At 42.4% G+C, this 26139-nt stretch overlaps 1 protein-coding gene across 1 annotated transcript in view; it reads right to left on the bottom strand.

Annotated features, from left to right (window-relative positions):
• kiaa1549lb (KIAA1549-like b) overlaps positions 1-26139 on the bottom strand; it is a 66625-nt gene that overhangs the window by 26978 nt on the left and 13508 nt on the right. The window contains exons 2-4 of the mRNA XM_010796492.1: positions 5802-6143; positions 2079-2546; positions 1838-1953 (exon numbers count right to left, since the gene is read on the bottom strand). Of these exons, the coding sequence (XP_010794794.1) occupies positions 1838-1953; positions 2079-2546; positions 5802-6143 (926 nt within the window). The remainder of the gene's footprint in view (positions 1-1837; positions 1954-2078; positions 2547-5801; positions 6144-26139) is intronic.

The raw sequence follows: 26139 nt of genomic DNA, 5'->3' as shown, positions 1-26139 counted from the left end.
GCGAGAGAGAGAGAGAGAGAGAGAGAGAGAGAGAGAGAGAGAAAGGGTGAACATATGAGAGCATTGACCTTCACATGCGCAGGACAACACACAGCCTCTCTCAATTATTTGATACTTCCACTTTGAGAAATACAACACTTCGGGACATTTCACCGGATTGCAGCTATAAGACACACGCAGAGATGAATTTAAAACTTGCTCAACATTGCAACACTCTTAAGGCAATCCAACCCACAGGAGACCAGGAGGAGAGAAATTGTTTTATGTAGGGAATGAATACCATTTCTGTTTTATTAAAACCTAACTTACCTCTGGCTTTTGAATTTGTTTTCTCATGTTCAGTGAATGTGCAGAAAGCAGCACACAAGCTAAAATCATTCCCAGGGGATGTCTTCATATCTCAGTTTTACAGACAAGCACAATCATTGAATCAAACATTCACATTTCTACTTTTCACCAACAGCTTTTTAGCGTAGCTTCTCATAGCCAAGCGGAGGCATTAGAGGCTTTTTGAAATAGAGAATGGTTTTGGCACAGCAGGAACCATGATTGGTTCCACAAATGGCTAATCCCCAGACATGAGGATCATTGTGTGTGCCCTGGATCTGTTGGTGCTATTATTGCAAGGGGAAATGCTGGGGTTGGTTTCCTCCTGAGTTTTTGTTCAAACAAAATCTGGTTTAACAAAAAAACAGGTGCCATCAGGTTCACTGCTGTGGTAGGAGTATCTTCTGGTAAAATGTGAGTTCATTCTCTAGACTTTCTATTTGTAAATAAACATATTCATTAATATGATGAAATTAAGGCAACAGTCCTAATTCATTTTGTCTGGGTGTTGGTACAGCTTCTCCAATGTGTGACACCCACAGCCTCCAGGGACTCAGTCAACCTAATTTCTATATTTGTACTCTCCTCACACATAGCCTAGATGCACGTCTCGTTTACTACGCTAATAATCTTCCTATTTCTGGCGCACAATTAGAAACCATTCTTTATTCAGTATTAGAAAATAAATGAATTATCAAGCCAATATCGGGTAAAGTAACATTAAATTACAGTCAACTACAATACAACTTACAAATAAAACATGTATGAAATTCAAACTTCAAATAAATTCTGATAATGTGATTCAATTAAGCAGAAATACACAAGTAGCTTTTATTTCACTTCATGGTCAACTTGTCTTACTGCACTGCTTTCATTGCTTTCTGAATTAATTTGTAATTATTTTCAGCATTCATTTAGATTCTAACTCTACTTTAGTAGGCACACTGATGTTTTGAAATGATGTGGAGATGTTGATGATGCAAAAACTTCAACCTTATTAACAGTAAGAAAAGATTACACTCTCCGGATGTAAACTAAGCATGCTATTCGCAATCTGCCCTCAGGTTCAGATAACTCCTTCAGATTTAAGTAGGTTTAGTGATATTATCAGTAACACATAAATTGTTAACACTTCTTACATAAGTTACATCTTCACAGCCACAGTGTATTTTTTGTATGTACGTCTGACTAGTACACTACGTACAGACAGTCTTTCAAAGTTGTCTCATTACGTTTTGACAAAAATAATATTTTTAAGAGTTGTCCCTGTTTTGATGGTTTCTCGTGTATTGGCTTTTAAATTAAATGATTAGTAAACCTTTATTTAACTAGGGAAGTCCCATTGAGATTAAAACAACATTTGTTCAAAAGGAGCAATGGCCAAGACAGCAGCAATGCAAACATTTAAAACATGCTTAACAAACATACATTATTTCATCCATTCATATAAATTATCTGAAGAAGCTGTATTCTCTAATTGAGTGATTAACAATACAGATAACAGTCTGACCTGTGCTTGGGCAGAAGTATCATTCAGAGCTTTTCGGAGGCCCTGACTTAATCCTCTCCGAAGGTTCTGCCTCTGAATGCTGTCCAGCCTGTTTCTTCTCACATAGATGGAAACCACTAAGAGAGAAATCGAGTCAGAAAGAACGAAAAGCAAAAACATTCAGCAGACAAAGCATGAAATACAATTTCTGGTATACAATGGTTTTACCATTAAACTATTTTGTGGCAAAATGATTGTTTACCTGTTTTCACCCACAATCTCTCTGTGATGTTGCACTGCTGTGGTGGAGCCTCTGTGGTGGTGGTGAAAGGGGAAATAAATATGGTTGTGGCCACCCTGGGAGGGCTTGTTCTGGGGACAAGTGGTGTGAACGTTCTCCGGGTGGTTAGAGTCCTGGTTGTTGTTCTTGTGGTGGTGGTCGTCCTCCTGGTTACAGGCACAGGCTGTGGTGTTGCAGACTGTGTTGTTCTGGGGGAGACGCTTACTGAAGGCATGGTAGTGATAGGATTTTTTGTTTTGGTGGCAGAAGCTACAGTTGTGGTGGTAGGGGGGAAAGAGTCTGTCGGGGTGTCCTGCGGATGGGGCAGAGGAGATACCTGAGATGTCCTCTCGGTGGTGATTCTGTCTGATTGAGAGGGGGCTAGACTGGCTGCTTTTTCTTTGGGGAAAGTGGGCGCAACTTCTCTGGATGAGTCATCCGTCCCTGGCTCTGTAAGGACAACAAACGTCTCAGTCACTTCCTCTGAGCGACCAGGAACTATGGTCAGACTTGGTGAAGAGGATGGAAATGTGGCTTTTACGGACATAGATGATGAGGCGGTGCTTGGGGGCATGGTTGTTATGATTGACAATATCTTACCAGCTGAATGTGACGTTGACAATGATGTGGATGAAGACACTGAAGTAGGTGGTTTTGAATGTAAGGAAGACGACTGAGACGTAAAACTACTGTATGATAGTGGTGAAGTCACTGAAGATGATGATGATGATGAATGGAATGAAGAAGATAATGGCCACAGCTCTATTGGACTTGTTAACCCCTTCAGTTTCAGATCAGTTGTGTTATTGATTTTGTCAGTCTCTGTGAAATCGAGTGCAGGGTTTGTGGAAAGTGTGACAGCATCATCAAATGCATATTCAAGAGAGTCAACATTTGCCGGAGGGGGGCTGTGTTTGCTCACCAACGCAAGAGAAGAAGCTTTTGAAGATGTTACGGAGTCAGTGGTATTTTGGGAGAAGGGCAGAAAACCAACTGTACCCCATGCAGCGTTGACAGTGTCTCCTTGCTTTACAGTGACAGATACAGCAGATCTCAGATTAGCTGGGGACAAATTCAGTTTCTGTTTTTCATATTCAGATGTGCCTTTCACATATGTAAAAGATGGATGTTCTCCAACAGTTGGATATAATGAATTTAGATCACTGGTGACTACAGTTGGATCAGTTGAATTCAATAAATGCACATAACCCTCTTGTCCATCTTCCAGCTTTTGATGTTCATATGACGGGCCATCTGCTGGTAAATTAGAATTTCCCATATCAAAGCCAATAGATGTATTTTGTTCAAAAGCAGAAGGGCTCTGAAAAGATACAGGCTTGGTGGTTTTCCACTTTGGATATGATGCCATCCATTTTGTGCCAAAGCTGAAAATAGCACTAAGTGATTCACTGCTGTTATGTCTATCACTGGATGAAGTAGTTGCAGCAAAGATGTCATTGGAGGGAATGGTTCTTTGTCTGCCTAAAAAAAAACTTGATCCATCATTTATCAGACTGCTGATTGGTCGTTGAGAGAGAGAAGCAGTGTTTTTCCTTGGTGTCATGGTGATTTCAGACCAGGGGGATAGAGAGGAATGTTTAAAGCTTCTTGTAAGTGTCACATCGTCTTTACTAGAAGTACTTTTGAGAAGTGTAGCATCAGATGTTACGGGAGAAAAAGGGATTTCAGTTGGAGATCCTTTGCCAGAACCCTCAGAGCCTTTATTCATCTTGAGTAAATCTTTTGTAGTTATGAAAGATGGAAACTGTGTTGTGAACTGCCCTGATGAAACAGTGTTGACAGTAGACTCCTCATTTCCATTAAGTAAAGAGGGAAATGAACTAAACTCAATTCTGACAAAGCTCTGAACAGGCTTATATCCATGTGTTGTTTGAACATCTGAGGCAGGTGCGTTTTCATTTCTCCCTGCAGTTGTTTTAACCTTTAGAGGCAAAGACACACTGCGACCAGCTCTAGCAGATTGTATGATATGAGCAGAGATTTCAGCTGTCTGGTGAGATTTAGTGGGAGGTGGAGTTGGACCAGATGTTGTGTAAAACGTAGGTAAAGATATTGTTTCAAAAGTACTTTGTGAGGTGGTTCTTTGTGGTAGGGTTTTGGGTTGGTCTGAATATATAACTTCACTAGTTGCAGACAGGCCAGTGTTGTCAACAAGAAATGAGGGTAATACGTTTGTAGGCTGAGTGGCGTGTGAAAGACTTTCATACGTGGTTGAATACGTCATATCCTTAGCCACACTAACTGGCAACGCTGAACCAGAAAAAGATGTTGTCTTACTATCGGAGTCAAATATTGTTTCCGGTATTATCCGTCCTCTAGGCTCCTGAGTGATGCCCTTGGAAGACCCTGTTTGTGCAACAAATTCTCCAACATTGATGGCTTCATTAGCTGGCAAAGGAAGCAAATCTGACTCAGATGTTGAGGATTTTGTTCCCGTGCTGGTGATCGAACTGAGGATGGATACACTGGTTGAGTCCAGCTGGGGTGAAAGTGAGTTACTCTGGTGATTTTGATTTGAAGTGGATTTGAGATCTGCTGCTGTTATATCACCCCGGTTGTAATTTATATTGATGGTAGGAACTCGGAAGCTGCCGTGACCCACTGCCATCAGTAAATCACCAGGATTAGTTGCGTGCTCTGAGGACACCATGCCAGAGTGTGTAGGAGTCGGCTCAGTGATTGCAGTTTCAGAGAGAGATGTTATACCTGCTGGTGTCTCACTGGGTCTGAGGGTCATTGCTGGTGAAACTGTTAGATTAACAACATTTGAACTAAGAGGCGACATGGTTGTATCTCTAACACTTCTGTGAATAAAAGTCTGACTATGTATTGCTATCTTTTTTTCCTTTTCCGCATATGCTGTTTGAGTTAACATCTGCTGTGTGACATGACTGGAAACTGAATAGCCTTTAGGATGGACAGACATCAGTGCTGATGTGGGATTTTGTAAAGCTCCCTGCTGCCTTTGAACAGCTTGACTCTCTTGATTGGAGGGAAATGAGCTGCTAATTTCAATAGTATTGGCTGTTGCAGAGTTCACACCTGGGATCTGGCTTTGAGTGGTTTTGTATAAAATCTTTAAAAGACTCCCTATATGGTTCGGCGTAGAATATGAGTTGTATTTGCTTGTTGCTGATGACTGGATCACTTCTGTGCTTGCACTCCTTATGTATGCTCCACTTACTCCAAAGATTTTATCGAGTGATGAGTGTAATGAGTGTTTTGTCACTTCATTGCCCTTTTCAAGGCTGTTTTCACTCAGAAAGTGTGCTGGTTTGGGTGTTGAGCTTTGCAGTCTTTCTGTAACAGGTGGTAGTTCAACATATGAATGAGTGGTGGAGTGTGTGGTTGTAAGAATGTCTGTCGAACCTAGATACCCTGCTGGTGATAATATCTGTGGGTCAAGGCTGGACACTATACTTTGACCGTGAGATAAAGCTGCTAAGTTTGTCCTGCCAGCAGAAGATGACGGAGAAAAGAAAGGCAGCACAGATGATAACAAAGGGGAAGTGAATGGAGCTGATGAAGACATTGATGATGATAACTTAGATGGCGGTACTGTTAATAATGACACAGTCCTGTCTCCATCCATGAAGGACACACTTAATGGCCCAGAGATGGTTGATGTTATGGTAACAGCTTGAGGAGGTGTGTTGTGTTGGTGAGACATGCTGGAAGTCAGACCTGAGCTGGCGGGGGGGATCATATCTCCCGCAGACGACGATAAGGAAACCTTTGAGCCCTGGCTGGAACTATGTGAAGGCCATTGGGTGGTGTCGGTCTCGTCCCTGGTGATGGTTGGAGAGGTTATACTTTGATCCAGGCTCTCTGGATTTTTGACAGTTCCAGCCATCACGGTTAAGACAGAAGAAAAGGCGGGCTGCCCTGATAAACCTTCCCCCTCAGAGTCACCATCTGAATGGACGACTGAGAAAGGCAGGTCAGCCAATGGATGGGCAGGAGCAGCTGTGACTGCAGAGTCACCTGGTAAAGACGAGAAGCCAGAGGCATCATAGGTGGGTCTTTCTGTTAACAGGAAAGAAAGTGAAAAGACAGGTGAATATTGGTATTCATGCCAACAAAGAATTTCATTTGTACAGCTTTTTTTTAATTCCATGTCAAGTGAGTCCATTCAAATGGTAATACATGTAATTCAAATCTCTTAAAAGGCACTGTAAGGATGGGTCAAGAGGTGGGAGCAGAACATATAAAGGTCGGAGTAACCTTCACCTGGTGTATAATTTAAGTTTGCATAACACCAACAGTTCCAGCTGGTTTTGACCAGATAGGGTCTGACTTCATTAAAAAAATACATCAATACAAGTACAAAAAGCTTTCAAATGAAAAGAAGCAAAACCTTAAATCAGCAAGAGAAAAGTAGGCCTATTGGTGAGCTAGTAGCAAGTATCCTCAACTCAAACAATGAACCTTCCTTGAGGAGCTTCTGGCCTTTTAATATAAAACACCTCCTCCAGACAGTCCAAAGTCCACAATGAATTAAGAGAATACAATAACATGAATTTGTTAAAACAACAAAACCATCTCTGAATCATATATTCTAATCTTCCTAACACTGAAATAACAAAAGCATATAACTTGTTAAGGGTAATTACCAAAGGTTATTTCTTAAAACAGTGAACCCCCTCTGCATTTCTCAAATTGTTACAGTCTGAGTGTCCTCTACTTTAAAGCCCATTGGGATTCACCCACTTCCTGTTTGTCAGTCTGGAACAGAAACCAGCCGGTAATGTGGACAGGATATCTTGCAACAGAAATGTTGTTATCAAATGACACATAACAAATCATCTAATAGTTTTTTCATTTGCAATGTTAATTATGACATAATGCATACTGATATTACCTGAGATGATTTATATTAGCAGGTTAGCAGGCTATTCTCACATGTGCTTACGATGTTAACATAAGAGAGAAACATGGATAAAACCTAGAAATCCTAACCCTGCTCTCATCAATGGCTCAGAACGGATCTACAAAGCATTAAAGAATGATTTATGAAAGCCATTGTGTACAACTTTTAAACCTATGGTGCTTTACAAGAAAGTGGTACCAAAATCCGGTGGTCTGTAAGCAAAAAAAACAACGTTATAAAAACGACACAGTGATGCTCGGTCTTGTTAACTGGCAGCGTGAATAATCAGACTGCCTAAGGGGCGTGTGCGTGTTCATTCAGCCTGCATGTCGGCACAGAATTACCTTCTCTAAACATGACAGATGAAGCCGTTACAAAGGGCCAGATATGTCACACCACCATGTAAGACACCTGATTCCAACACTACACTGTTGTAGATAGCTCGAGTTGTACAAAACATCTGTGTTAGATAAGCTGTCAAAGTTTTCGAAAATGTTTAATAAATTGACTAACGAGGACAATCTTTTAATCGACTGTTAAGACACTGTGAATTCAACCTATGTGCCAAGGTGAACATTACAAACTACTCCAGGTTTGAAGGTGTCAGCACATCCTTGTAATAGCCACAGACAGCACTGTGCAACGTGCACCAAGGGGAAACATTTATGTATTCCCAAAGGAGAGAAAAATAGATACTCTTCAAAGTGGAACAAATGGAATTATTCAAGAGATAGAAAGTGTAGCTTGGATAACAAACAGTGGACTCATCTTGCAGTGGTTTGTGCGCAGGAAATTACGCCTGAATAAAAGGCAGAAAGAGAGAAAAGATATGGAGACATACATTACAGTCACTATCATAACGATGATGGAGCTGATTAATGCACCAAGACGGCCGACATGGAGTTGTCTCATCCGTCCCTGTCCTCTCTTCCACTTTCATTCTGAGCACATCCTTGACACATTCACACAGGGGTTCTTTTATCCATTTGTAAAGCTTTGCAGTCCTGTCACACCTTCCACCCCCTCAGCATGTTTCTGCTGCTGAAGTGCATCCAGCCAGCACTCACATACAAGACCTTCAGTGTTAGAGGGAACCTTTTGATGACAAACTTGTACCTACAAAAATACTCACATACCAAAAATGTATTCAAACTTTTACCCCAGTTCGCTTACAGTTACAAATTTCACACATGGTGGTTACCCTAAGGCAGTGTGTACTTACATGCTGGCACTGTAAAGCTATCTGAAAGCATTTTTCTCTGTCCTTTGATATTTCCAACCAATGCATGTTTGTAATACGATCTAAAACTTACAAATTCAGTTCAAGTTCCAGGTCACTAACTGTGAATGTATTCTTAAATGTCACAAATATCCCATAGAGTTGGCACAATGCTTTTTATAATTGTTTTTTTCGGTGAAATAAATCTCTAAAAATTGTATTTACTCCTGCTATTCATTTATTAAAGACAGCCCTTTCATGCTGTATTCGATATCCCACTTAATCCCCTTTCTTCAATAAATCACTAATATGCTCAGATGTGATTAGGGAAAATGCTATACTGAAATTTGTAATCCATTATTAAAAACTGAGATATAAGAAAAAGAGTTGCGAGTGGTTAAAATGTATTTCTGTGATCACAAAAGAGCTCTCAGAAAAAGAAAAAAAAGGGGTATGTGTCCAGCTTCAAGGCCACTAAATGTCAAACCCCCTGGTCATTAAACTGAAAAAGCACTTCCTGTTCCCCCCTCCCCTGTTTAGTGTGCCAACATGGCAACATGAATGTGGGTTTGCGGGACGGAGGCCAGCCCGGACGGAGACGTGGGGTCCACCTGTGGTTTGCCACCTGCTCTGACAGCGCTGAGCATATGGGAGGATTTTAACAATTGAAGAGTGAGTGAAGGTGTGCAGATAAAAAAGGAGACTGTGATGGAGGCGGAGAATGAAGGGAATTTGGGCTGTGAAAAAAGAAAGTCTCCCCAAGACCAGAGGAATAAGTACAGCAGTTGGATAAAAGAGAATGAGAAAATGATTGAATTTGCAGGGAAGTGTCTGCCAGTCTGCAGGTGCTTTCCAAAGTTACTAATCCTCATGATTCCTCATTCTTCAAGCGTCAGACCTGAAGGCCAAATATCAGAAGGTGTCAAATTACTACAGGCAATACTAGGTGTTGTAATACTTTGTGGTATTACGTGAACTTCTTTGGAATATACATGGTGGACTTTTTTAGAGAAAGTGGGACTAAAATAAGTTAAGGTCTGAAGATTACCTGTATGTAACCTAAAATGCATCAACAATTGTTATAATGAATTATTGTTTTTGTCCCTCATGCAACAACCAAAAATGCCAACTATGTCAGGCTGAATTTAAGGTAGTGTGTGAATAACACAAAAGACATCTAAAATGGTTTCATTTGATGGTTGCTGCCATTAAAAACATTGTATATTTTAATCAGTATAAAATACATATAAGGTCAACAAAGAGCGGATACAGAAAGCTGTGTATGATAATGTCAAGTAGTGTGGAATAAGATATTTTTTCAAAGCCATTTTATGAGAAATAAAAAAGGGGAAACTGATTGTTAACGGGATTAAATAACAATTGAAAATCAAAACCTCAAGCAATAATACATCTATATCAACAACATTTTTGGTTTTACTTTAGCCACTTAACGGCTCTCTACTCCTGACTTGTTTCGTAAACCTCCAGCAACAACCAGAAAACCACAGACCTCATTTCCACACTGATTTCCCCTCTGCAGCCGGCACTATCTAAGAGCTACCAGGACACAGACATGACACTGCCAGGCCTACTGCTGCTCAACTCCTATTATACACTGCTTCTCCTTTTGCTTTGAGCTGTTTTTGTCCCCTTGTGTGTGAGGGGAAAACAGTAAACAACAGGCCATAATTCAATAGTGAGGTGGATGGAACCCTAGCAGCAGGGAAACACATTTAAGAAGCCTAGTCAACTGCTTCCGAGGAAGAGACTCAGAAATCCCTCCTGTGTTTAGGGAAGGCAGCAGGATATACGACTGCTTTGAGCTGTTGTTCTATCAAAATTAAAATAAGAGCTTCAGCAGTGAAATGGAGGGACGTCAGGGAGAAGAGAATTTGATTGAAAACATTTGCATACGGTATGGATTGCACATACCCTCTGTGTGTCTGTGTTTGGAGACATCATGTCTGTGCAGGGCTGCAGGAGGATGGCGGAAGAGATGCCAAGCACTGCTGAGGTGACAGTATGAATGGGAGGGAGGATGTCACACACACCCAGCACCGTGTTATATTTTTTTCAGACTGTTCAAACAGCACAGCAGGATGGGACACACATCAGCTGTCTGGAACAGAGCCCAACAAACACTTAACCCTGCAACCACGTAGAGAAGCTTACATGATATTAAAAGAGATGTTCCTTCATTCATCCACTCATTTAGCACTGCTGTCTACGAGGGTACAGTATTTTTTACTCAGCTTGACTGTTTGTCGACTCTGAGGCTAAGTAGAAGAATATGTTGTTCAGTGTTTCCTGGGAAGTGGTTAAGCCACTGCAAATAATGTAAGAAGAAAGGTTCTAGCAAATGTATCTGCTAAATAATCATCGTTGATCAATTAAACATTGCTCCTGCAGCCCTTCTTGGTCAGATATGATGAATAGCGTAGCGTAGCTGATGTTAGCTAACATTAGATATACAATTATTGTATTCGCTGCTCACCATGCCTTGGTTGTACAAATGCACTTTATTTCAGTGTTTACCATCATCTTGTGACAGTCCTTTGTTTGCACAGGAGTAGCTGTTCAGCCTTTGGAACATATTGGTTAACATGACAACATAGCAGGGCATTTGTTTTCAACGATTGAATAAACATTAAATGGGACATTTTGGGTGCACTTACCAAATTGGGATGCGACCTTTCAGTATTTGCATTAGCAGATTTCTAAACACTTTTTATTACTTAAAAAATAACATAATGTGCAGATTGTGTAGTCGTGGTAGAAGAGTGCACTCAATGAATCAGTGCTTTAAATGTGGATGTTGTGCATTATCATCCAAAGTGCACATCTAACAATTTTCACATCAAAGTTTCTTCTCTCAATCTTGATGAAAAACATTAACCCTCAAATTGAAACTAGCGGTCTCCCTCTTTTTATGAATGAAATCACAGTACTAAAACTTGATTAAAAAAATCTGTGCTGGACAATCCACTGACTCAGAACTCTATATCTGCATACAATATTTTCTGTCCTCATTCTCTCTGGATGTCTCTATCTCTCTCTCTCTCTCTCTCTCTCGCTCCTGATAAAGTTAGCCCATCCACTGACGCTGAGGCCCTTTGTCTTTTTCAGCCCGACATGTCGACACACTGACTTCTGTCCTGATGCAGCTCAGGACGCTGCAGTCATGGCTTATGATGTTGCTCCCTGTCCACTCCTATCACTGCTCACTGAGGCTCTCCACGGTCCTGTGTTAGAGCTAGCCTGATTTAAGTAGGAATTATCATATTTGTGAGGTCATAGCAATTTGTTAAAAATGTTTAACAAGCAGTCATATTCACATGAAATACTTTTGGTCTGGTAGCATAATTATCACTGATACTGCTATACTTTCTATACAGTCCAAAAGCAGACATCACATCAATCATTTCCTGTATATTCCCTATATAGCAGAAGATTAGGATAATGTCCCTATTAAGCGTCTGTTTTACACTGCTGGCACTGGCTCGGTTAAGGACAACGGAGAGCGAGTATTCAGGGCTTTTAGCAAGCTTTTTGGAAGGTGACACATTCTCTCCGCACTCACATGAGGGATCGTATATCTGCTGGCTCAAACCCTTCTGGAGAAAATGGATGAACGGCAGCCAGCTTAATTGATTTTTGGGCCTCGATAAATTCAGAAGTAAAAGTGTTGCAACCATTTAGTGGATACATGATGTAGACACAGAAAGATCCTCGGATATGATGTGAAAATATTCAACACATCATGTTGCTGTATTACGATGGGTATAATAGTCCCTGAATGTGGAGCCAAATGTGCTGACCAACGGCTTATAAATGAACAACAAGATGTCGCAAACATTATTCATAATATGCTTATCAGTTAGCCACATTTGTTTTTCATTCAATATTTAATTGGCTGCAATTTACAGTTTTTTCAAGCCTCTGCGTATGTTTCTTTTTAAAGTGCTGACTATGGTCACAGTTATTGCATGGTCAAGCAAAAACTGTCTTTATGAATCATTGTCTATTGTGGTCCTCAAAATGAAGCTTAAACTGAGCATAACAATTTATACAAAAATGTGGGTATTGTTTTTGAAGAGAGCACAAAAACACTAAGATAATTCTAAGTGTTTATTTCTGTATCTGTATTTTCTTCTGACAGTAATCAATGTGCCTCAAATAACCCATCACATCAGAAACTACCAGAGTCGGGAGTAAGTCCTACATGTGCAAGTCATGAGCAAGTCTCAAGTCTTGACCTACAAGTATCAAGCAAGTCCCAAGTCAGTGTGGTGAGAGTCAAGCCACGTCATTGCTCAGGTCAAGCAAGTCAAGTCATACGAAATTCTGATGAATAAGCCCAGTTTCCGCATTTCCGCATCAGTTCAAAGACAGTGGATATGAAAATGGATTCAACCCACACTACGATCTTCATTACATACACAGTTAATCATTTGAAATCTAATTTAGACCGATGACAATCATATTAGATTCATATTAACCCTAGAACTGCAGAAAATATAGCTAGGACTCAAAAAGTCTGTTCAAAAAGGCAGAATTCCAGGTAAGAAAATCATATATGGCATTTGCCATTACACATATTTAATTTAAATGTATGTTAACACTAGAACCGCCAACAGCGTCAGCACCTACATAGATATCATTTTCATATAATGTCTTCCATAATTTCCTTATAAACTAAGTAGGACGATTTAAAACTCAGTTAATTGGGTTAATTTAGAAATTGCTTCAGTTTATCATCATAACAGATCAAAAAGTTCAGATTCATTTTACAATAAACCAAGGAATGATGCACTTCTACAAACAAAAACAACATAATTAAAACATTTAAACAAACTACTAAAAGTAGATGAACTACATTATTCAAAAGTTTACAGTAACTTCTGATAATAACACAGGGGAAATAAACGAGGCATCTCTTTTCCTCTCTCTCTCTCCTCTCTCCTGACAGCCCGTCAGTATCAGGGTTAGTCAAAATGAATCCCTTGGCGGTTCTAGTGTTAATTTTGTTTTGTCTTCTCTTTGCAAAGCTTAATCGATTTGAAACCAAGTCTAACGTAGCTTAAACCTAACGTTAGCTTCCTAGCTAACACAACACATGCACGTACCTTTCTCTGTGTTTTTTTTGTAGTGGTGGTCGTGTCACTGATCTTTATGCTGCAGACCCTGCATACCGCTGTTCTCTTCTTATTACCGTCATCGACAACATAATCCTTGTATCCAAACTTCACTATTTTTGGAGTAACGATAGCCGCTGCCATGTTAACTGACACTCCTGCCTTCTAGTGGGTTGCCAGGTTTGCGCGCATGGCGCTATAATCACGTTTTTCGAAAAAACTAAACGTAATATCTCAATACAAAAACAAACGCAAATATTTAATTTTAAACAGTCAAGTCCTTTCAAGTCATCTATCTCAAGCTTAAGTCAAGTCTCAAGTCATGAATACCAAGTCAAAGTCAAGTCAAGTCTTTTATCAATGTTAGTCAAGCAAGTCTCAAGTCAAAAAATATGTGACTCGAGTCTGACTAGTCCCCACCTCTGGAAACTACTGTATATCAGCAGTAAGACAAAAAAAAGCTGATTAAGAGCATGTATTCATTGATTTTTTACATTTATATAATTTTTCTGACAGAATATTATACATCAGAATTTAGCTGATGTTTCAAATAAAATTTCTAGAACTGAACAGATCGAATACATTCAGCATTTAGTTGTGGCTTTGATGAAAGATCTTCCAAGAAGCTCAGGCTCTTTGGGAGTGTAATGGCTGGGTGGCCAATGCAATTTTAATATTAGATAGACGGCACTATAGCATCATCAGCAGAGCAGGGAAATAAAATGTGGTGCTGTTTTATGTTTCCAGAGGAGGACGATTAATTGTCGGTGGCCAGTGCTGAGGGAAATTTAAAACACTTAACCCTTACATTGCAACGTAGTGTTAAAGAAAATAGCGAGGTCCAACAGGAACACACCAAACAAAACTCCTATGATAACTTTAAAGAAAACTTTCAACACTGCACAAGATCCAGTTAAAAATCAGCCAGAGATTCATCAGTAAGGTTGGTTAGCATGTATAATAATACAATACATTATATTTACAAAAACCCACATTATCTGCAGCTCCACTTGTTACAGCTCCACTTGTTAAATTTGAAATTGATGTGCAGACAATATAACAAAAAACAAGACTAACCGGTCCCCTACCCCGACAATGCCTATCCCCAAACTTCATTTATTGATGCAGATTAACTACACTGCATCTAATATGACATGTCTTCATTCAAATATAAAATAAACTGGGTAAATGCCTTTCCTCTTTTAGAAATCACAAAACTGTATTCAAATGTGTCTAGACCATTCTCAGCAGATACTCCTTGTGTTATTATAACACCAGTGTTTCCTGTGTCTAAATCAAGATAAAGTTATTATAGATCCTGTAAAGAGTTATTTATTGGATTTGAAGTAAACTGGTTAAATTGAGTAAAACTGGGTGCGCTTCATCATGAAAATCACATTCCGAAATGCACCAATAGTTACAGATTAATGGTACACTAAAATGCGAGAATATTTTCAGGGTGAGATATTCCTTTGATGCATGGAGAGATCAGATGAGACCTTGCTGGGGCCTTCAGGATGACTGGGAGTGAGAGAACTCAGTCAGGGTTCTGCAGGCAATCTCAGTCTCATTAAAACCACCAGAAAGTAAGTCATCTTTCATTTTAGCACCCAGAGGCAACATCGGCCTGTGAACTCTTAAAGTTAAAAGCAGAAAGAGCATGTTACAGAGGTAGAGATAGGAGCAAAGGTTAATGTATGTAGCGTCTCTCTATGAAAGCATCATTCAAATGTAATTTAACAATGTATTTATTTCTTTACATAAAATGTCATTCAAGCTGTACAAATACATTAGAGATTTAAAAAAATGTATGGACTTAAAAAAACGATTACAGAAAAAGGTTAAAATATTTAGATGGAAGACTTAATAAAACGTTTAAATATTCATAAGTGCTCCTGAAAACCGCTTTAAGACAGAACTAAGCTATCTTTTATGGTAACCATCGCTGCTGTGATGACCTCAAGCTGCTAGATAACATTAACACACTGCAGACGTCTGAATAACAGTGTCTAGATAAATTGAAACATGCATTTTTTTCTAGACCGTTTTTAGTAACAGGGTTCGTCTTGGTAATCTCGACACAAATTGTATTAATCATCAAAAAAAGATGACATCACTTCCCCTTCAATAAGGCTCTCATAATGTCCTGGTATAACCTCATACACATGCAGATGCAGAGGGAAGGGGCCGTATCAAACCGGAGCTAAAGGCTTCCCCTGGGGCCGGGCATATCAGAGCCGGCAGGGGACAAGTCGAGGAGTTTAGCTGCGGGCTGAGGCCATGATGGGCTTTGGGATTACAAAAGCCATTTGACATGGCAGGCTGTGGCTCTGAAATTACAGGTGGGGGTCAAGGGCGGGCATCCAATAGTGGCATGGCAACTGACGGGCCTGCAGGGGTTAATATGAAGGTCTCATCCTGAGTTATGTTTTTGCTCTGCTTATTCTGCACATATAAATACATGATGAAGAGGTCATTGTTTCGCATAAAGATTAAATGACTGTGACAATTGTGACCTCCAGTAGCACTATGGAAGGGTTTTTATATGAGTGCACAAGGACTCGCATGCAAATACAAGTAAAGCCCTTTTACTGTTTAAACACACACTCATCTGATGTGATACACACTCCTGCCAATGCTCTCACACTACTGCTCTGATATACAGGCAGCAGAAATACTCAAAGACATGCTGCAATGCACCGGCAAAGGCTATACAAACTGCAAGCCTGTAATCATGGATGTAAACATCCAGGATTGTACATTTCCTCTTTGTTGAACGAATAAAGGTATTCTTAATTCTGATTTAAAGTTGTTGTTTTATTCAGCTTTGCAAATGTTTTATATGATATAGGAAACGCATTCGACATGTTCTTGATTCTAAGGATACACACTATGCACTTAATGTAAAAATAGATTTTGTTTTATTACAGAAAAACTCAACAGGGAATGACCTTAAAATAAATCATGACAGCATCTACTGTATAGAGAGACCTCTAGTTTCAGAGAAAAAGAAGAAAAATAGCATAAGTGCATTTACTACACTGAAGTGTAATATTGTTTGATACTGATGAAGCATATATGCTGCAGCTGTTTCAATACTGGGTCATGATGTATGATTATATGCTTAACCTAGATTAGAAAAGTATAGGAATAGAAAGTCGAGGGCCTATTTTAGACAAATTGGAGCCAGATAAGTAGCCAGCTGAGAGAGATTCATTTTCCTGTGTACACGCATTGCTTATCCTTTTAAGAACTACTTTGGGCCTTTAGGGAATGTTATACTAAAAATATATAATATTCAGTGTGGGACATAATGTAAGAAATTGTGAAAAAAGGAAAAGTTATGGGACAGGAAAGGATGGGATTAGCAACAAAAATAGGGTACAAAATTCAAATTAAGTAACCCTATTAAGACTTCTTCAGATTTGACATACAGTCAAATAAAATAAATAAAATAGAAATCATGTGGCCCTGCAGTGGGACCTTGATGAAGAGTTAAGGTCTACAGATTGCTTCAAAAAAAACATACTGTGCATGACAGGAAGGAAAGGTAAGGAAATGTCTGGGTCACCTGTGACACTCAGCAAGAAAATTCTCCACAAAGTGAAGCTGGTATCCCTGTTGGGAAAGTCACGTGGCATTGCCTCTGATTTTCTAATTGGGCCCTCAGAGAGACTTCAGAGGACGTCAAAGCTCATCTAACTGACACCATGTTCAATGTGTAAGCCTGCTGTGTCTTACATGTCCTGTGATCGCCCCTTGCACAGATGTCACGTCTCACTTGTACTCTTTTGCTATATTAACCTCAGAATTGCACTATTTTTGTTAAAATTACCTCTCACTACTATTCATAAATGTTCAACCGTATATCCTGTGAACTTGATTTTAAAAGTTGCAACCTTATTATTCAGCTATGTTTGACTCTTTAGAACAAGAACAATTACGTTAAAGGTCACCTATTATGCAAAATCCACTTTTTCTTGTCTTGTATACATCAACATGTGTCCCCTCTGTGTAAAGAGATTATGAACGTTTCAGTAAAAAAAAATTATTTCACTTTGTATCCTGATCCATTTATATAAAAACCTGTCTGAAAATGAGCTGATCAGATTTTGGCCACTTTATGATGTCATAACGATTTTTTGGCTTGTGTAACCATTAGTCAATCATCAACCAAGGTAACACCCCCCACACACACACACACACACACACCTTATCTCCTCCTAGAGCACCATCGTGTTCTTTTTAACCAAATATCTCTCAGAGGGGCGTGGCTCCTTATTTTCATCTAAAGTAACAGACAGAGAATCAGCACTTTTGAAACAGGGCTGAAACAGAGGGGATTATGGGATGCTACATTGCATGATCTGTTTAGTGTTTCGAGCCAAACACTTCAGAGACATGTTTTGTATATATCTGAGACCTTTAATATATTGATGAAAAACAGTATAATAGGGGACCTTTAATGTAAACAGCTTTTAGGTTTTTTCTGTCTTCGCTGTACGGATAATACAAAGAATACTCTGTACCAAGGGAAATTTGGCCCCGACATAAAGGCAGCCACATTAAAATTGGCGTACTATAATGTGCATTTGTAACAAACGTTTTGCATAAAACACTGAAGTGCCAACATGAAGTGCAATCAAATGTGTGCAATGTAGCTCCTTATTCCTCACCCTCCTCATGCCCTGAATACAGGAGATTGACTGATAGGAGGATGAAAGAGATGTTCTACCTATTCAGGTCAGCCATCATTGGCATAATAGCCGTCTTCCTGCTATGGAAATATGGATATTCCAAGCAAAAACCCAACCCCAAAGAACGTCTCTAATGCAAGCAGCAATTGATCTTATTTATTTATGATAATACTATTTAAAACATTATTTTACTTTCCTGTACCTCTTGTTTGTGACATCAATGTTATTGGGGCACACATTATCTGCATTATCTGTTGAATAAAGTGGGTTTGATTCTGTCAGAGGGATAAATAATTCATGCCTCCCATGTCAAACCAAATTGCCTCTCGAGTGCATTTACATAAACATGATGCAAAAAAAGGCTCTTAATTGACATAACAAATACACATTGCAGCAGTTGTCCACTTACCATTAAAATGAAGCCTTCTTACACTTGACCTTGATCATATATTCATAGCGGTGAGCACCCAAAGCAAACAGAGACCTCTAACGTGAGATATTGAGCAGATGCAGCCCCTCTGACCGTATGTATTGGCTCCAGTGCAGCAGAGTTTAACAGAGGCCTGAGGAAGATGGAGGAAGAGGACAATGGAGGATAACAAGGTGGGATAAGCCTGTTAAGCCTCCAGGATCCCCTCTGAAATTCTAGCTGGAGTCAAGCACAAGAATGTCAAAATGTATGTAATACAGTCACAATGCTGTATAATCTGTGGTCACTATAAGCAGCAGGCCACACATTAGGTTGCTTAGGTTTTTCCTGGTGACTGTCAGGAACTTTTAAAAAGGAGTTTGGAAAGGACTCGTCCAATATAATATATATGTTTTACTGTATCATAAATGTGTGTGTTACTTTGTATATAAAACACAACATATATAACTCTTAAATGGGGCATTCTACCGAATTAGTACAAAGTGCGGTCCTACAACAAGAAAAACTATTTAACAAAACAATTAAGTATTCAGACATAGATATTTACTAAGAATATGTTATGGTCTATTTAAACATAAGGCATTAAATGATATAGGGATAAGCTTAATATATACAAAAACATCATTTATAGGCTACTTTCTATTGGGATGTAGCTGTCCCCAACCCTGACATCTACATTTCAATTTCTGTAAATAACACTTAAAACATTTTATTTTATTTTTTTCAATGGTGTGTTTAGAAGATCTTTATGATTACATTCAAACAGAAGTTGGAATATTTAGATTTATTGTGGGTATAATTTTTTTATTAAAAAAAATATACTCAAAGAATCATGTCCCCAGTTTTCATGTCACTACCGAAACACAAGGGGTTTTAGTCCAATGGCTGAGCCTGGTTTTTAGCCACACCCCTGCATTTTTATGTGTGTAAACCTCTTCAAAGACGTGTATCTAGCCATGTACTTGCTAGAATTCTTTAGTTATGCTCAATTTTAGCTAGAATGGTCGCTACCGAAACAGTCACTACCGAAACATATGGTTAAGTTTCGGTACTTGACATGATCGTTTCGGTAGTGACAAAATGGAATGGTAAGCATTATGAATTGTATAAATTGAACTTTGATTACAAATTAAATTGCTTTGATTTAATTGTGAAAACCCTCAATACATATTGTTAAAATACTATTTAGAGAAGGGAAGTTAAAACAATCTTAACAGGTTAATATAATCCTTTTTTACTACAGTGTATTTACTATGTTTCGGTAGTGACCATTTTTGGTAGAGGAAGAACATTCCAATACAGTCTGAAAATATGATATTGTGGTGCCGAAGAAAGGGAGTCGGAGGCAGTGTATTAAGAATGGAGTGCCAATCTTTATTATCCATTCATCTCCATTAGGTTAATACATGAACTGCTCTGTATCACAAGCTATCAGGAATGGCAAGCTAAAGCAACAGGTGTTCCCACTAAAGGGTCCGTGTGGCAACACAATAAACAAGGTGAATTATGGTCCCACATGGTGTCACCACACAAGCCCCCCCAGAATTCACACATAAACAAAATCAGCATGGCGGGGAGGAACGACACACCGACCCCCACGACTCCTGAGCGCGGGAGTCGGAAAAGTGACTTCCGCCTGTGCGACCCCCGGAAGGGGAGGGACCAGAACAACAGGTCTTAAATCCGTAACAGGGGTCGAGGCCGAGGGGCGGCCCCTTCGCGGAGGCCGAGCAAGCACCACCGGCGTGTCCAAGTCGAGGTGAGCAGCCTTCACCCGGTCGAACGAGACGTGCTCGGCCTTGCCACCCAGGTCGACCACCAGGTGCTTGTCCCCGTGCTCCAAGACCCGGAAAGGCCCATCGTAAGGGGGCTGCAGGGGGCCCCTGTGCGCATCGTGCCGGATGAACACGTGCCCCGCCTAGCGGAGCTCTGCAGGAACCTGGGACACCTGCGTACCGTGCCGAGTAGTAGGGATCGGAGCAAAGGCCTCAGGAAAGCCCGCTGGGCCGACGCCGACCAGGGAGCCGACACGGGCAGCCGTTGGAACTCTCAACGGCTGCCCGTAGACCATCTCAGACGTCGAAACGAGCGGGACCGCCTCCGGCCAACGGATCGTCCTGTCCACCATGGTGAGGAGGTAGGAAAAGCCCTGAGAGGAGGGCAATGGACCAACCAGGTCGATGTTAACGTGGTCAAACCTCCTCTCAGGCACCAGGAAACGCTCCAAAGGGGCCTTCGTGTGGCGGTGCATCTTAGCGCGCTGACAAGCCACGCACTCACCAGCCCAAGTCCTCACGTCCTTTTTCAGCCCATGCCAGACGAACTTCGCGGCCACCAAGCGCACCGAAGGCTTAACACCGGGGTGTGACAGTCCGTGCACAGCCTCGAACACAGGACGCCTCCAGCTGGCGGGAACGACTGGCCGCAACAGGCCTGTGGAGACGTCACACAGGAGGGTAACGCCCGCGTCGCCGAACACCACGTCCTCCAAGCGCAGCCCCGCGCCCCCCACCTTCAGAGCCTGGACGCCGGGGTCTTTGACCTGGTCCGCCGTCATACGATCATAGTCCAGGCCCAACTGGACGGCACCGATTACGACTCTGGAGAAGCAATCAGCAACCAGGTTCGACTTGCCAGCCACGTGCTTAATGTCTGTGGTGAACTCAGAGATGTAGAAAAGCTGCAGCTGCTGACGCGCCGACCAAGGCTCCGCCACTTTAGACATGGCGAAAGTGAGCGGCTTGTGGTCGACAAACGCCGTAAACTCCCGGCCTTCCAACAGGAAACGGAAGTGCCGCACGGCCAAATAAAGACCGAGGAGCTCACGGTCAAAAGCGCTGTCCCTGCGTTCACTGGGCGTCAGCTGGCGGCTGAAAAAGGCGAGCGACTGCCAAGCGCCCTCCACCCACTGCTCATGCACTGCGCCGACCGCGTAGTCCGACGCGTCCGTGGTGATGGAGATGGGAGCCGTAGATGATGGGTGTGCCAGCAAAGCCGCCTGAGCCAACGCAGTCTTGATCCCGGCAAAAGCGACGTCCGACTCTGCTGTCCAGTCGGATCCCCTGGACGGGGGTCTTGGCCTTTCCAACGCTTCATACAGCCGGCCGCATGATGTGGTGCGGCCCCCGGGCATGAAACGGTGGTAGAAGGCACCATCCCCAGATACTCACGGAGCGACCGGGCTGTGAGCGGAGCGAGGAAAAGCCGCAACAGCCTCCACCTTCGCTGCAGAGGTGTGTGCACCGCCTTGGTGACGCGGCGCCCCAGGAAATAAAGTCAGACAACCCGAATTGGCACTTTTTTGCAGGATTGATGATTAATCCGTGTTCGTTGAGCCGCGTGAAAAGGGCTCGGAGGTGGGACAGGTGCTCCTGCACTGAAGCCGCTGGCGAACGGTTATGATCGTCGAGGTACGACAAACATAAACGGCAGGTCCCGCAGCCACCGAATGCCAAGCAGTGCGCTGGAACGTCTTGAGCGGCTTTTTGAGTCCAAAAGGGCATCCGTTAGGAACCTCAAAAAGTCCAAAAGGCGTTATCACTTGCTGTCTTGGGAATGTCCAGGAGGGTGCATGGGGCACCTGGTGGTATCCACGCACCAGGTCACCTTGAAAAACACCCCCGTACCGGCCAGATGCGCCAAAAAGTCCTGAATGTGCGGCACCGGATAGCGGTCAGGCGTTTGACTGCTTAGTTGCGTAGTTGAGTTCGGCGTAATTCCCAGCCCGCACGGGCGGAACCCGCCGTTCGGGTTTGGTTGGACGACATGCAAGGGGGAAGCCCAAGGACTTGTCGGAGCGGCGGACAATGCCCAGGCCCTCCATGGTGGCCGAACTCCGCCCTCGCCACAGCCAGCTTAGAAGGGTTCAACCGCCGGGCCCTGGCGTAGACAGGAGGCCCTTCGGTAGTACGTGGTGCTCCACGTGTGCCCCACGCATGCTTAGTGGCTAAGCGCAGAGAAGTGGGTAGGGACAGGTTCCGGAAACCTCGGCCAACAGTCTGAGGAAAACGTGTCTGCCCCGACAGCGAGCCCGACGCCCGTTTGTACGCTGCGCTGCCAAGTGTGCACACGGAGGGAAGAAAACGTTAAGGGCATCACCCAACGCCCTATTCTTAACGTCCACTAGAGAAGAGTCCCATGAGCACACAAAAAATCCGCTCCGAGGGAGGGAAAAAAAAATCGTCCGCTGTCACAAATCCCAGCTGAAATGCTGTCCTCCGATGCCACTAAACACATAGGCCTCACGCGGACGTGCGAATTGGGACCACCGGTTAGCCGGCGTCAACCGCGGTTCGTGCCCACCACGGGCGATGTCTCACTCGACGCGGGAACTACGCTCCCACGTTGGCGCCGTGTTCACACAGAAACAAGCCCCCCCAAACGCTGACGGAAAAAGGGAGCCTGCCTGTGCCGCCGACGCTCAGGGCCACTACTGAGCGCCGGCCCCTCGTTTCCCCGGGGGTTTGGTAAGCTGCACGGAGCGATGCATTTCTTAGCCATTGTCCCGAAACTGCGTGGTAAAAGCCACTCTCCGGTGGTCCCCACGCCGGCTCGAAACTTCCGTGTCCGCCCTGCCGCCATGCTTTCTTGCCTACAGACGGGGCACGACGTCGCGGCTAACGTCTCTGCATCGGGCTGTTGTGTAGCCAGGAACAACACGTTCCGCTTCCTCAAGCCAAGGCACAGGGCTCCGTGACAGGCATGTTGTGTTGGCCAGGCGCTGTCTGGACCCGGGAAAGTAACTGGACGCAGGAAATCTCTGTGGAATAAAATCCGGGGATCTTCGCCCGCCTAGCAAGATTTTGCATTTTCTCCATCACCTGGAGATATGGGCTTTGCTGTCCCCTAGGCCTTGAATGCATCAAGTATTTAGCGGGGTCGCTCCTTAGCCAGATAAGGCTAAATGTCTTTAAGGGAGAAGGGCCTTAATCGGCCTCATATTTGCCATGGTGTGGGGGTTCAGTGATAAATCCAACCAACCTGGACGACGTGGGGGGACTTCCAGCGCTGCTACGACCATGGTGGGTATTATCGAGTCCCCGGTCACGTGGACCTGCCGGGGGCAAGTGCGCCTTTCCACGTGTGCAAACCACGCCGCGCGGCATTCTCCCGAAACACTCCGGGCGCGTTACGCAAAACATCGCAATTAGCCATGGTTCATTGAGACTTCGGAAACTGCCCTTCGAAGGCCCGTCATGGTCACCAGTGTGGTGTCCGAAGAAAGGGCGAGTCGGAGGCGTGTATTAAGAATGGAGTTCCGAACTTTATATCCATTCATCTTCCATTAGGTTAATACAGTGAACTGATCTGTGCTCACAAGCCTAGCCAGGAATGGCAAGCTAAAGCAACAGGTCGTTCGGCACTCAATGGTCCGTGTGGCAACCAAAGTAAACAAGGTGAACTTATGGTCCACATGGTGTCACCACATATACAAATGTACGGTTCTTTTGCTGATATTTGTCAATTAGATATGGTTACAAAACCTTATATATGGACAAGTTTTGGGGGGAAAAAAAACATACAACATTTCAAAACTGATTCAACCATGACTTTGCACCAATTTGGTAGAATGGCCCAAATATGAGATTAATAGGGTTAATCAACAAGTATTAGGAAAATACTTTAAAATAATGGATCGTTTTACTTAACCATTGTTTTTTAACTTTTAAGCAAATCACCAACAAATGTGTTATTTTCAGCACCTCGAATGAGAAATTGTTACATGTTATTCTGTGAGTGTTGCATTAATGACTTGGCTATATGTGACTGCATAATATTATAACTATTATCCAGTCGGGGCAAAAAAAGTATTTAGTCAGCCACCATTGTGCAAGGTTCTTCCACTTAAAAGATTGCGAGCCTGTAATTTTCATCCTAGGTATACCGCTCAAGCTAGAGAGACAAGATGAAGAGAAGAAAGAAAAACAGAAAAATCACAATTGTCTGATTTTAAAGAATTTTATTTCAAATTATGTTGAAAATAAGTATTTGGTCAACCTACAACCCAAACAAGATTTTCTGCTCTCCACAGACCTGTAACTTCTTCTTTAAGAGCCTCTCTGTCCTTCACTTGTTAACTGTATTAATTGGAACCTGTTTGAATCGTTATCAGTATAAAAGCACCTGTCCAACAACCTCAAACAGTCACCTCCAAACTCCACTATGGCCAAGACCAAAGAGCTGTCATTAGGACACTGCCAGAAACAAAATTGTAGAACGTCGCACCAGGCTGGGGAAGTGAATCTGCAATAGGTAAGCCGGGCTTGTGTGAATAATCAACTTGTTTGGGCAATTATTAGAAAATGGAAGAACATACAAGAACCACTGATAATCTCCGGTGCTCGATCTGGGGCTCCACGCAAGATCTCACCGTGGGGTCAAAATGATCACAAGAACGGTGAGCAAAAATCCCAGAACACACGGGGGACCTAGTCAATAGATCTGGCAGAGGAGCTGGGACCAAAGTGAACAAAGGCTACCAATCAGTAACACACTACGCCGCCAGGGACTCAAATCTGCAGTGCCAAGACGTGTCCCCTGCTTAAGCAGGTATTACATGTCCAGGCCCGTCTGAAGTTTGCCTAGAGAGCATTTAGATGATCCAGAAGAGATGGGAGAATGTAGTGAAAGTGGTCAGATGAACCAAATAGAACTTTTTGGTTGGATGCGACTAACGTGCCTGTGGCGGAGAAGACCTGCTGGCTTGCATCCAAGAACACCATACTACTGTGAAACATGGGGTGACGCGTGGAAACATCACTGTGTTGGCTGTTTTTCTGCAAGACAGAAGGGACCAGGCCCCCGCACGCGTGATCCGTGTAAAGGAGCGAATGAATGGGGCATGTATCGTGAGATTTTGAGTGACAACCTCCCTATCCATCAGCAGGGGCATTGGAAGATGAAACCGGTGGCTGGGTCTTTCAGCATGACAATGATGTCCAAAACACGCGCGACCGGCAACGAGAGGGAGTGGCTGTCGTAAGAAGCATTTCGAAAGGTCCTGGAGTGCTGTGTGGGGCCAGTCTCCGATCTCAACCCCATAGAGAAAATCTTGGAGGGAGTTGAAAGTCCTTGTTGCACAGCGAAGCCCCAAAACATCACTGCTCTAGAGGAGATCTGCATGGAGGAATGGGCCAAAATACCAGCAAGCAGGTGTGTGAAACACCTTGTGAAAGACTTACAGGAAACGTTTGACCTCTGTCATTGCCAACAAAGGGTATATAACAAGTACTGTAGATGGAGACTTTGTGGTTATTGACCCACAATACTTATTTTCCCCGATTAATTTGCAAATACATTCTTTCAAAACAGGACAATGTTGAGTTTTCTGGATTTTTTTTTTTTCTCATTTTGTCTCTTCATAGTTGGAGGGTATACTACGGATGAAAATTAGCAGGCCTCTCTTCATCTTTTTAAGTGGGAGAACTTGCACATGGTGGCTGACTAAATACTTTTTTGCCCCACTGTACTATATAGTCATATTATATATAATTATAAACATATATTTAAATATGTTGAATTGGGCTCTAAAAAATTGTAATGGGGATGTCTCACAGTTTAATGTTTTCTTTTTAATAGGACAAATGAGCAAATTCAAAATAACTATTGGAAGAGCATAAAACCGTGAGATGATCCTCCTCTCTGGAGGTGCATGGAGCCAACACTTGGAGC

Source organism: Notothenia coriiceps, unplaced genomic scaffold (assembly GCF_000735185.1).
Source record: "Notothenia coriiceps isolate Sejong01 unplaced genomic scaffold, NC01 NC01_scaffold00037250, whole genome shotgun sequence".
In the NCBI taxonomy this organism is placed as follows: Eukaryota; Metazoa; Chordata; class Actinopteri; order Perciformes; family Nototheniidae; genus Notothenia; species Notothenia coriiceps.
This window is presented reverse-complemented; position numbering and strand designations above follow the sequence as displayed.